This window comes from Venturia canescens, chromosome 6, assembly GCF_019457755.1.
Source record: "Venturia canescens isolate UGA chromosome 6, ASM1945775v1, whole genome shotgun sequence".
NCBI classification, from domain to species: domain Eukaryota; kingdom Metazoa; phylum Arthropoda; class Insecta; order Hymenoptera; family Ichneumonidae; genus Venturia; species Venturia canescens.
Window position 1 is genome coordinate 880827 of NC_057426.1, and position 12322 is coordinate 893148.

Here is a 12322-nt window from a genome sequence, read left to right on the forward strand (position 1 = left end):
TGCTCGGTCGTTACACGCACGTTATTCAATCCCACGCCATGGAAACGCCGTGGAAATGACTAGCATGGCGAGAGCGTATCCCAGAGCAAACTGCCACGTTCATGTGGTTCCCATACACTTTCGTCCAGCTCACGTTTTCGCGTTTTATCCCTCTTCGTTGTATACGCCACGCCGCATGAGAATTTCCGACCTCACCGAAGAGCGCGAAAGGCGATTCGAGTCGTCAGATTTTATACGCTCCGCATGCAAGCTATTCCCGTGTAAACTTCAAGCATCCTTTCGTGATCTTCAACAGGGGATGAACACAATGATACGTGATTACGCAAATTCCACCAAGTGCTACTTGTGCAGTATAAACGATACTCTCTCTCGCCCCCAACAGAGTGCCCCCGCCTTTAATGATCGACTAGACGGCTCAACAGTATCCAAAGAGTCGCGCGGCTATTCAAAAAACAAATGACTTTTTTCTGTCTCAGACTCAAATACGATCGAGCAGAGCTATATCCTCTTTCAGCTGAATTGGCGTTAATGAAATTAAACTTTTCATCGACAAAAGGGGGGGTCGAAAATTTTATGGGTATCTAAATTTGATCGATCTGGCGAAAATACTATGGTTTTAAATATAAAAAATCGGATTAGAGAGCGCAAAGAGTAAACACAACGGGAAATGGATCAAGAAAAAAGTATTATTAAAAAGACAGAAGGCTATGCGACAGGAATGGGCCAAACGAAGAAGAAATAAAATTTCGAAATAAGCAAATGTGGAAAGATAAACAATTTTTTACGCACAGTCCCTATAACCCTGTGTATTTTCGTTCATATTTAAACACGTTCGTCTCAATAACGAATAAAACGAACCCTTCAAAATTTGGTATGCGTGTCAGTCGACTACCCATTTAAACTCTGCGTAAATTTCAAGACTTTCTTAAGAAAATCGTTTCGTGCATGAACTACCTTAAGTAAAGCGATATTAGGAATAAAATGAGGAAACATTTTTTCTCAGGATGCTGCGGTTGAGTATTCTTGAAATCTATGATATTTTGAAAAATATTAATTTTTTTAGAATTTTAGTGAACCATAGGAAACAAGAATGAATTTGAATAGTATTTTAGAGATTTGTACACTTGCTACCGGCTTCTGGTGCGAGACATATTGCTCTGGGAGTTTCGCGCGTGAGGTTCGATTTAGGGGCGAATTTGCAGGGCGGGGGGAGTGAGAAAATTTATTTTTTACATTTACATCTTCCGGGATGGTTTCTATATCCTGAAATCTTTTGCAGACTCGCCAAAAGTAGATTCCGAAGATTCGTTCCTACCGAGATTTGAAGCGGTGCCGCGGCGGAGAACATGGTTTACCGGATACGTAGAGAGAATCGGAGAATAAGTGGGAGAAAGGGAAACGGAACCGAGAGCAATCGTCGTCTTCGTCGTCGTTGCCGGTAACTACAAATTGCATCGTTACACGCAAATTACACGATTACGACGGCTCGCAGTGCACGTACGTATACAGCAGATATTCGTATGACGTATATGGGCGTATATATATATAGCGTTATATTTACATATACATTAGCAGTATGTGGTACAGCGAGAGAAAGAGAAACGAAAGAAGCTGTGGGATGGTTAATCGGGTGCACGGCATGGTCCTGTGGCAGACGTTCTGTTTTTGCTCTCTGATGCTCCGGTCCTCTATATGCTCTCTCGGTATAGCGCATGCATATACGTATACGAAAAACACGGTGTACGAGCCACCATGAGTTTACTATATACGCACTGCTGGTAATACTACTGTTTATACTTTTAAATTACTCCAGAGGGGACTCCCCGGAACGAGCTTTCTCTATTATCTCCCTTTTCTTTGTTTTTCAAAGACATTGAATCTTCATTACCTGCTGCTTCCTTGCACGATCAATTAGGAATTTTAAAAACTGTGAGAAATTATGCATTAATATTGAGCGATGGTCTACGAGGAAATGAGAATTATTGCAATGCAATCGTGATCGTGATCCATATATAATTGATCAATTTTATCTCGTTTCTTCAAATAGTCTTTGTTTTCATACGCTAAATAGGAATGAGCATCGCACTTTTACGGTATCTCGATTCAACTGTTCTCGGACTGTCTGAAATTTCATAAAAGAAAAAAATGTCTTCGGCCAAGTTGCCAGACTGGATTTCGAAATAAATTGTTCAAATCGGTCCAATTAGAGCCGATTATTCAAATGACTTCTGGTATCGTGCGAGCTAAGGTTATCGATGGCAGCGGATCTTTCATCATGCCGAGAATAGGAATTGAAAGATTCCAATGAAGATCTTTTGCCGAGGTTGAGTTCCTCGGACGTATACGAGCAAATTGCAGAATGAAAAATGCCTGATACCAAGCGCGACGTAATTATCAATCAAGAACTCAACGTGATCAAATAAAGCATGATTACGAGTACTTAGACCGGGATATATTTCCTCGGCAAGCGAGAATCTCTCGGATGTTGTTGTCTAGCATGAAGAGAGAAAAAAAAGTAACCTCTTCCGGTTCGGCCGGAAGGTAATCCACGGCTGGATCGTGGTCAAGGAGCATTCTAGTGTATAGAAACCTCGGAAACGATTACAGCATTAAATATATGGTCGCAGAGTCGGATGAAGTTTGCGCGCTCTTTGCGGAGAGCAAAGGCAGTGAGTATCGGAGCGAGCGGTCAGTAACGTTTCGACTCCGCCGCGTAAAATTAACGACATTGTTATAATTAATTAGCGTTAGACGCGGGGCGGTATCTACGTGTGTGCTGATGGCATAAGGTTCTCGAGGGCGGTAAGGGACGATACACGTATAATGGCTCGCGGCGCACTAACGTCTCAACGCAGCAAAGTCCTCGGGTCTGTGACTGCGTGTGTGTGTGTGTGCGCGCGTGTGGCTCAAGAGAGCAGCGAACGTCGTTAAATGTGTGAGTCCGGTGTATATGCGCCCGCGTTCTCGGCCTTCGTTAGCGCGGGATAATTGGTCACAGAGGATGCGTCGAGGTAAGTCGCGCCGGGTAATTCTACGCCCGGCGCATAAGTATACCTGGGTACTCTCCTTCTGTTTCTCTTTAATACTCCAGCACCGATCGAGATATATATCTATGGATAGCTCAACTGCAAATGTGTACACAGGTGTACACGAGCCAGCCAACGAATCTTCTCATTCCTTTTTATATAATATAACTATACCTCCAACGAATAAGGCTTTACAAAGCCCGATTAAGTATATATGTACATCATCATATATATACGTATAAACGGCGCGCGAACGTACGAGAGATCTCGAGTACTCACAGAGTCAGTGTCCGCAGTTCCGCGCGCTTCCTACCCAGATCGAACTCTCTATATATTTCATCTTAGATGAGACGCGAAGCTGCTGCATACCGAATCCTTACACTCGGTCGGCTAATTGAAATATTTTATACTCCTTAAGCCTTTCGGGAAACACGATTTTCCAATGCTCTATCGTTATTTCCCCGTGGCAACGAGTGCTTGCGCGAGAAAATCGTTCGATTCTTCCGATCGATAATCTTCTTCGGTGATTTTTTTTTTCGTTTTCAACACGCTCAAAATATGTTTGAGTCAGTGAGAACGCATTTGAGTATCTCGGTCAACGATACTGTGTGACCGCATTTTTCCACACGGAAGTTTGTGGAAAGGAGACTATCGATGGCAAGCGGAAGGAACTTTTCATTGTCAAAACGTATTATATAAATAAGAAAAGTCTAGAGACGGAAGAGATTAAAAGAAACAGACAAAGGGGTAATATATGAAAGGATATCGTATATATGAGAAAGGAGAGTAAGAGCGAGGGCGAGACGTACACATTGCACACAGCCGTAGAAATGAGATTAATAAAGATTAGCCAGAACTGAATAATATAATATGATCTCATTAGAGCGATTAGCCAGTGCGGGCGGGGAGGGCCGGTGGTAGCGGTGTACGGAGGAGTTTGCTGATTTCCTTTTGCTTCTTCGTCTTCCAGAGCAGAATGTCTGGCTTCTTCTTGTCGTTGTACTTGGGAGTCGGGAGTCGGGAGTAGAAAAGGAAGGAGGTGGAGAGGTTCGAGAGAGACTTTTGTGCAAGACGGACGAAGCGGTAAGTCCGTAAGTAAGCGTAAGACTCTCTCGATGAGGGGCGAGGGGTGTGGAACCCCGGGAGCATTGCGGGTGAAGCCCCTTGTGCTCCCTCGCTCTCTCTCTCTCTCTCTCTCTCTTACATCTACACACGCTCGCAAGAAACCACAATGGTAGAATTGAATTTCCAGCACGCGACAGAAAAGAAAAGTAGATTGGGAAACGAGAGAGACACCGAGGGGCAAAGAGACTGAGTGAGTTAGCGGAGCAAAGTTGCAAGCGAATAGAATACACGCAACGGAAGCGATGAACGGAGTAGGGTGCTCCTCGTTCCGTGCTGCTTCTTGTTCCTCCACCCCCGGGACCGTGACTGCCGCCAACCCCTTCGGTATTAAACAAGAGAAAATGCAAAGTAATCGCTATATACGAAGTTTACAATTCTCAACGGAAAAGCAGAACCCCAAAAGTCTATCGTATTAGCAGGGAATCAGGAAAGAATAATAAATAAATATTTTAACTACCAACAAAAATGGGGTTAACCCTCATTCTTGATATTATTCGAGTATCGTACAAAGTTTCTTCTAATTATCATAGTCTCTCGTATGTGCGGTGACGATGACGCGGTACGTATGCGAGGAATACGATTTTTCCGATTTTCCCTCATCAATTATTATTGTTGGGACATGTACAATTCAAACTACATTTGACTCATTTTCTAGTTTCTACAATTATTTACATAAAATCTATAATTCCCACTGTATATAAAATGAAGATTGGATTAAGTAAAAAGTAAGAAGTAGCAAAAATCTCTCAACAATTACAGATATGCGTTAGAATTGATAAGCTGCCATACTGCCCCTGCCTTGACCCACACTCGGGTCATAAAAACAGCACATTCCCACAGCACAATTTTTTACCCCGACGTCCAAGCGTGTATAGATTCGAATTTCACGGTACTGATCTAACAGGACTTTAAGATAGATCTTCAACTGAGGTTTTAAGGATAGAGGCGAAATAATCTCAACTGTTAAATCAGCGTGACGCACCCTGACGGTGTACAGCGGTTATGCGGTCGCCCCCCCACTAAACTCGTGTACACCGATATTTAAAGCGATAGCGAAGGAAAGATAGTCCGAGATAGGCCGGTAAACGCCACGAGTTCGCGCATATACGGCATGCAATGAGCAACGAAACGAAGCAAGGGGGAAACGGAAACGTCGCGATGCAAGGGAAAGGAAAAGGGTGCTGTCGCGTGTAAAGGAGAGTCAGCAGGGCGGAGTAGAAGGCGACCTCTCTTCTCCCTTCGGTTATAAAGACGAACACGAGAACGAGTGTGCCGAACGGCACATGTAGAGAAAATTTCGTGGCTAACTGCTATTACGCAATGACCGCGCGCGAAATCGTTCGACACCGTATACCAGCCGAGGTTGGACCTCAGTGGAATATATATAAGAGAAGGAATTGGAGAAACCGTGTTGGACCTCTCGGTACTTGGAATGGGAGGCACCCGGCTTTCTGTAATCGGCAGATTAATGCGTTCCCGCCACGGTCCTACATGCGTCTTGTTCCGCAGGGGATCTCCGAGCCGTACCAAAGAGGGTGTTTCGATCTGACGCGCCAGAAGTAAAAGCCCCGGTTAAGGTTAAGGCTTAAAGTCTTCCTATATCTCGAACACACTTCTTTTTTCATCAACGATAAGAGAGTTTGCGGAAGGCTCAGTCATATCGTTCGATCAATCGCGTTTCAGCGAAAACCTTTCGAGAAATTCTCCAAAATATATATATATGCCCCTAGATTTACCGTTTAAAATGACTCGTTTAACCGATCTTTCCCGTTGATAACGAATGGGACGAGAAATATATGCCAAATTCTTCGCAATCAAAAATTTTCTTTGAGCCTACGTAAGAAGGGAGCAGTCTTCGTTGGAAGAGCTGCATCGAATAAAAATATCTCAAGAAACGATAAATAAGAAAAATCCATTGAGAAATATGCTTCGCTTTCACTTTCGAATGTTTTCTCGCACTAACGTAATTGAAACAAAGATCAAGTAAACGCCCGTAACAGCGTTGTCCCTTGTTTGATATAAACAAGGTAGGCATCGTTGGTGTGCCGCATGAGAAAAAAAAAAAAAAAAAAATGGGTTTCAGTATTTGGCAAGGCGTGAATAAGAAACACTCGTGCGAAGATAGATCCTGCGTGCATATACATAAATTACATATAAGACCAGTTTTCCGAGACGGGCCGATCAAACATTTTTTCCCAGGGGTCACATCGCCGGTGAAAGGGAGCGAAAGTCCAGCGATGACCCCTGCGTGGCAAGACAGAGACGGAGATAATTTTTCTCTCTCCCGCCGAAATCGCGTCGCGGCTGTTTTTGTCATAATGGACTGCCGTCGTAGTTTCCTCTCGCACGTTCGAGTCTGGGTGTGTTGAAGCGAGAGAGACGATTGTGGACAACGGTTGTATGACCGAGTCGGTACCTTCGAGAGAGAGAGAGAGAAAGAAAAGGAGGAACCGACGGGGTCAAATCGGAAGACGTGGGGAGAGGGAGAAGAAGAGAACGCGTCACTGGGTGAAGGGCCAGATTTGGGGGCCCGAGGAGGGGTGTCCGGTTTTGGAATCGGGCCGTTGCCCATTTGAGAGTGTATGCCTATACATGCATTCATTTATCCAACTTCGCGAGTCTTTTCTACTCGACTCGCTCGCGTCCGATGACCGGAAAAGCTTCGGTACCCTCGAAACGCGCATCTCATACGACAGACCCCGACTGTGAGCTCTCCCCATTAATCAAAATATTTCTGCATTCGATACGAGTCCTGTCTCTCGAGGACGAGTTTTCCATCCTTGTGCATTACATTCCAGCACACTATTTTACATCCCTACTAACTCACATGGAACTCTCAACTTTCTCATGGCTCCTTTCCACTAGGAGCTTCGATAGGACCGTTACATTTCTTATACGTTATATGTTCACTCGTGTCTGAGTAAGGAAACACCGAGGCATGTGCACAAATTTATTACATCGACGCGATTTTTTTGTGTCGATCAATTCTGGATGTCGATTGTGAAGGATTTCAGGGGAAAAAACTGGCGGCACACACTTTTAGTCATTTGCTTCTGCGTGGAAGGATAAGGGATTATCTTTCAGTGTTTTTTGTAATAACATAGTGGAATGTGTGCCAAAATTTGCTTTGCGCGACTAGAATTTTATAAAAATATTCGAATCCCTTCAAATGCAAAGTATAACTCTGCCCCTTAATTACGAAAATCGCACAGTGAGACTCCCGTTTCGTTCGCGGGATCGATCCTTCATCGGCGTAATAATCGTCTCTGCTGATTGTCGGCGATCACTTTATTACATGGACGAATTGATTTTGATGTCAAGCGATGTCAAACGACTGGGAATTATCGTCAATTTGTCAAGCACGTTTATACGACACATATGCCTCGCTATGTATTCATCTCTTACTGCTCTTACCATCGTAATGTAGTTGATTGGGGGGTGGCCCAGATTGTCAGTAAATATACTGCGCCCCGCGCGTTTGCAAATCGTCTCTGACGACTACAAGACTCGACCAATGATTCATGAAAATCAGTATTTAATTTATTCGTTTATCCGCATAAATTTCACGTGCGCGCATGTGATTGTAAATATTATTAAATTCTTATGTGTTTTCCTCCAACTTTACGGATAATCAGAAGGAGGTCGATGGAAATTACGCGTCATCGTCGAGTAAGAAAAATCGTACAATGCGGATAAATAGAGCTTCTAAAACGTGCATGAGCAGCTAGAAGGTCGATCGAATGATTACGCAAAAAACGACGCATCGATATAAATTCTCGTTTGCCACTTCGACGAAAACGTCAATAATATAAATCCTCGTATTTTTCGATTACCAGCAACTCTCCTCGTTTTCTCGTTCGGGTTGTCGCCTATCAACTGCAAATGTCCGGGTGCTTGTTCCTCGCCTATTTAACGAGTATAAATGACGATTTATAGGCGCTAAACACTCTTCGGGTTGTTCTATCAGTAACTTCGAGACACGGATACGACATTCGGTGCAATACCTCGACTCACCCTCATCAGAGCTCGTACAAATGATAGAAAAGGGATGAAAACACCCTCGTGATACCTGGTTCAGGGCAGTGGAACTTTCGCTTGTTACTATAAAAAAACTTCGGCTCAAATATTCGTTCACCTTCGTCGCAGTGACTCTTCATTTACCAATTATTTACTATTTTCATTTCTCATTTTTTTCGCGATGGACGCTTGCGTGAAACGCGCGTTAGTCCTACGAAGTGAGGAGAAAAAAAAATTGCAGCTCCTGCCACTGGTTGACTCTCTAACTATCGAGTGATATGGAATTAACGTAATTTCCATACACGGCGCAGTATCAATTTGCACAAATATATCGATATTATGACTAGTAATTTTCTATGAATTATTTTCCTTCACAACTACTTGTCGGATCTTTCGAAAAAGCATCGGGTTCTGCATTCTCTATGGAGCTTGCAAGCGTCGGACCGAGCTTTCGCCTCTGAAGAATAATTGAATTGATATTTTCGGATTTTTTTTCCTCATAACTGATTATTCACTCCATGATGCAAATTTTTTCGACAGATGAACCGCTGTTTTCGTGCTCTGCAATTCGAATCGAGTATTTAAATGGAATGGAAGTCGTCTGGTTTTATAATATATCACACGAAGAAGAACTCTTCAGAGAATGAACTTTGAGTTCGGAAGAAAGTCTATATCGAACCAGTTCAAAATAGTTATTCAAAGATATACATGAATATTCATAGAATGCTAAATGGCACGACGAGCATTACGATTTTTTCAATTTTATGGTGAAAAACTACGACGGAAATTCTTCCAACTGAAAACAAATAATAAGAATGAAAGAAAAAAGGCAATTTCCCAAATTCTAGAAGGATCATCGAGGACAAGTTTCTCCTGCATAGTGCAGCCAAATTCGTGTGATGTTCGATAAAATGGTCACATTGTATGTTAAAAAAAAAAAAAACTAATCTCGTAATGCAACCCCGTTTGCTTGAATATTTTGCGCGAGCTGCCCGCGGACGAACACCATGCAAGAGCATCAATCGATGATGCTTTTCAGTGAATATATTTTTTGCTCCCTTGTAAGAAAAGATTTCGACTGAACGCATAGTGGGAAAACTAAAAGTCGGTTCAATAATAATTTAGAGATTTCTCACTGTTTTTCCTTCAACCCTACTTTTTGTAAGGGTAATTAGAATAAAAAGAAGAAAAAAATGCAAAAGCATGTCTCACCTTCACAAGTAAATTGACCGTAATGCTTGCCGCTACTTTTGTCCCCACAAACGACGCACTCAATGTTCGGGGATTTGTCGGTCTGTGAGCTACCGGATTGCGAGCTATTAGCTTGACTTCCGGGTGTGGTGCTCGGTGGGACAGGTTCTCTCGGTGTTAAAACACTGCCGACGGGAACGAGGCACGTAATGTCCTCGGGGGTAGCGGATGGTGTCAGATGCGTCGGTGGCATGGGCGGCGGACAGACTTGCAAAGGTCCGCCGCTACCTGGTGCACCGGCACCGCCTAAATTTGAGCCAGGATCCCGCGAGGCCCACGAGGGCGGCGGGGCCACCAACGCCATGGAGGCGGTGGTGCCGCGGGCCGGGAACCCCAGCTCCAACGTGCTGGTGAGATCGGGGCGATGATGTCCCGCTGGTAAACGACCGGGAAACAGGCTCGCCGTCGCGGGCGGATAAACGACCCCGGCAGTCGCCAGGGCGTCCGCACCTCCTGACCCCCCGCGAACCACCCTGACTGCCTTTACGGGCACTCGTGCGAAACTTCTTTACCCTCGGAGGGGCCGCCGCCACTAAACTACGTAGACGCTCGCTCTTTACGCGCGATCGGTTCACCGACGAATGGAGCTAATAAATTATTCACACGCCTTTCAAAATCGGAGCTTTATCGCGTTAACTAAAATTCCACCAAGTCCAACGGTGCGTCCAACGTTCACAGGATCGATGCGTTTCGAGTAACTGCGAAACAACGTTCGCTATTCAAGCGAGACGCCAAGCTAATGGAGCCACTCTTCGCACAACTTCATCAGTGTTATTTTTTTTCTTTTTCGTTAAACTCGCACAGTTCACCGAGGTTGATATACTCGCGATTCTCAAGCGAATTAAACGACGCACTCACCGACGAACTTATTTTTCCCCGTAGTTCACCAAAATGGCGCGCGCGCGCGCTCGATGATTAAACAACTCACTCGCGTTTTACGTAATTTAATTTACAGAGAATCTTTGTTCGGAGAGGCCGTTACCTCGTTTTTCGAGACGTATACTATATACGAGCAGCGAACAAGACGACACCTATACGTTCCATTAACGTTCTCCCTTTCTATTGTTCGCGGATTTTAACGAGAGCATCGTGAAATTCGACGACACCGGGTGCAAGGTCGACATCGGGGGTGACGGACAGCATCACGGAAATTGTTATTTGACTCCATAAATTCGTCGGACTTTATGGCTGTGCACATACAGATTGTATATTACGCGCGTATATTTGCGACCAAATATATATAGTCACGTATATTTGTAGAGAGACACCCGCGCACGATCACACACTGGATATTGAGGCCTGGTAAACGTGCCTGGTAAAACGTGGCGACTCAATATTTTAGCGTACAGCCGACGAATGCATCAAAAGTTTCAACAAAATAAATTGTGTAAATACAGAAGAATCTTGGAGGAACGAGCGATGATTTATCGGACGTATAGGTGCAACTATTTATTTCGCGCACTTCACTGTTTTTCTTTCACGAAGGTACATCGAGACTCCTCGCTGTCACGTTAACAATGATGTCAGAATACGAGGCAAGGGGTTGCTCACCAGGGGGTAAATCAATTCACCGAGGGGGTCGAGGGTATACGAGTAGGGTTCGTCACTCGTTCACACATGTGTACGTAAGGATGAAGAGTGCACGTGTACGCCCTCGAACGCAACATTTATACACACACCATTGTTTAAGGTAAAAAATTAATAACAGGGATTCCCGCAGGCGTACGACGAAGCCGCGGGATCTCGCGAGGGGGGCAAAAAATCGTCTGTTTCACGTCCCGGCGTGCGACGTGCGAGACGAGACGAAGAAAGATTCCTCGTGTCTCTCGAGCACTCTACTATGAAAACTCCGGAGTATCCCAGGAGTAGCGGGTTGCGGTAAGAGCTCCGTCAGCGTTCGCGAGAAAGGAGCAAGAGTAGGGTTAACGTTGAGGAGGTAGAGGTGGACGGAGCAGTGAGAGCAATAAGACAGAGAGAGAGAAAATATTGAGTAGGAGGCGACGAGTGTACGGGACTGTGGCAGAGGTGTAGAGAAGTGGATGACGAGAGATCAAGTTGGACCCAGACGAGGTGGTGGAAAAAAGTGGTAGAAGAAGAAATAGATGGACTATCCGATGGGATTGCGTCTGGTTACCGGTTGAGGACAACGACTCTTTCGGGAAGGGCGAAAAACTTAACAAGATATCAATGCGGGATCTAAATTATTATGCAACGTCCTTGCATTTCGATTCAATGTTTTTTTTTTTCTTAAAAAAACCAATTTTACGTTGATACCGTTGTCTTTATTGTCCGTTGAGAGGTTTATTTATCGGGATATTTACCGTTGGATACACGATCGATGAGTATAAATTTGTGTATGAGGGAGAGGAAGGAGGCCGAAAGGATTAATAAAAGAAGGAGAGAGAGAGAGAGAGCGAGAGAGCAGTAAGTGCAAGTAGTATTTTATACAGTAGGTACAGCTGTATGTATGTGTGTATATATATATATAATATTTGTGCGTATATATATATATACACGATATATGTATGTATAAATATAGGTATCCGATGCCTCCACGGACCGCACAACTATTCTTGGGGCCGACCAGAGACCGACTGCCGACTGAGGCGACCCCTGACACCGACCTGGCTCCCCCACCCCTCGCCATTCCTCCTCCACGTCCTCCTCCTCCTCCTCCTCCTCCTCCTCCTCCTCCTCTGGTGCTGCGTCGTTCTCAAACGAGACTGCCTCGCGGGGTCTCTCGCGGGTTCCCCAGTAACCATGACTACCGAGGGTTGGGTCGAGACCAGGGCGCGCCCCGGTGCACCTCTCATTGGCTACCGGGGCCTTTACCCCTACCCCTCAACGCGTTTACTGCGTGCTCTTTCGTACAAACACGAAGAGGCAAAAGCTACGTCAAGTAC

General features: G+C 44.7%; 1 protein-coding gene across 2 annotated transcripts in view; it reads right to left on the reverse strand.

Annotated features, from left to right (window-relative positions):
- The window catches only part of svp (COUP transcription factor 2), a 67058-nt gene extending 55061 nt beyond the window's left edge, over nt 1-11997 (reverse strand). For both annotated transcript variants that reach the window (XM_043421605.1, XM_043421604.1), the window contains exon 1: nt 9381-11997. In XM_043421605.1, the coding sequence (XP_043277540.1) occupies nt 9381-9723 (343 nt within the window). In that variant the 5' untranslated portion in view covers nt 9724-11997. The remainder of the gene's footprint in view (nt 1-9380) is intronic.
- Between the last annotated feature and the right edge of the window lie 325 nt (nt 11998-12322).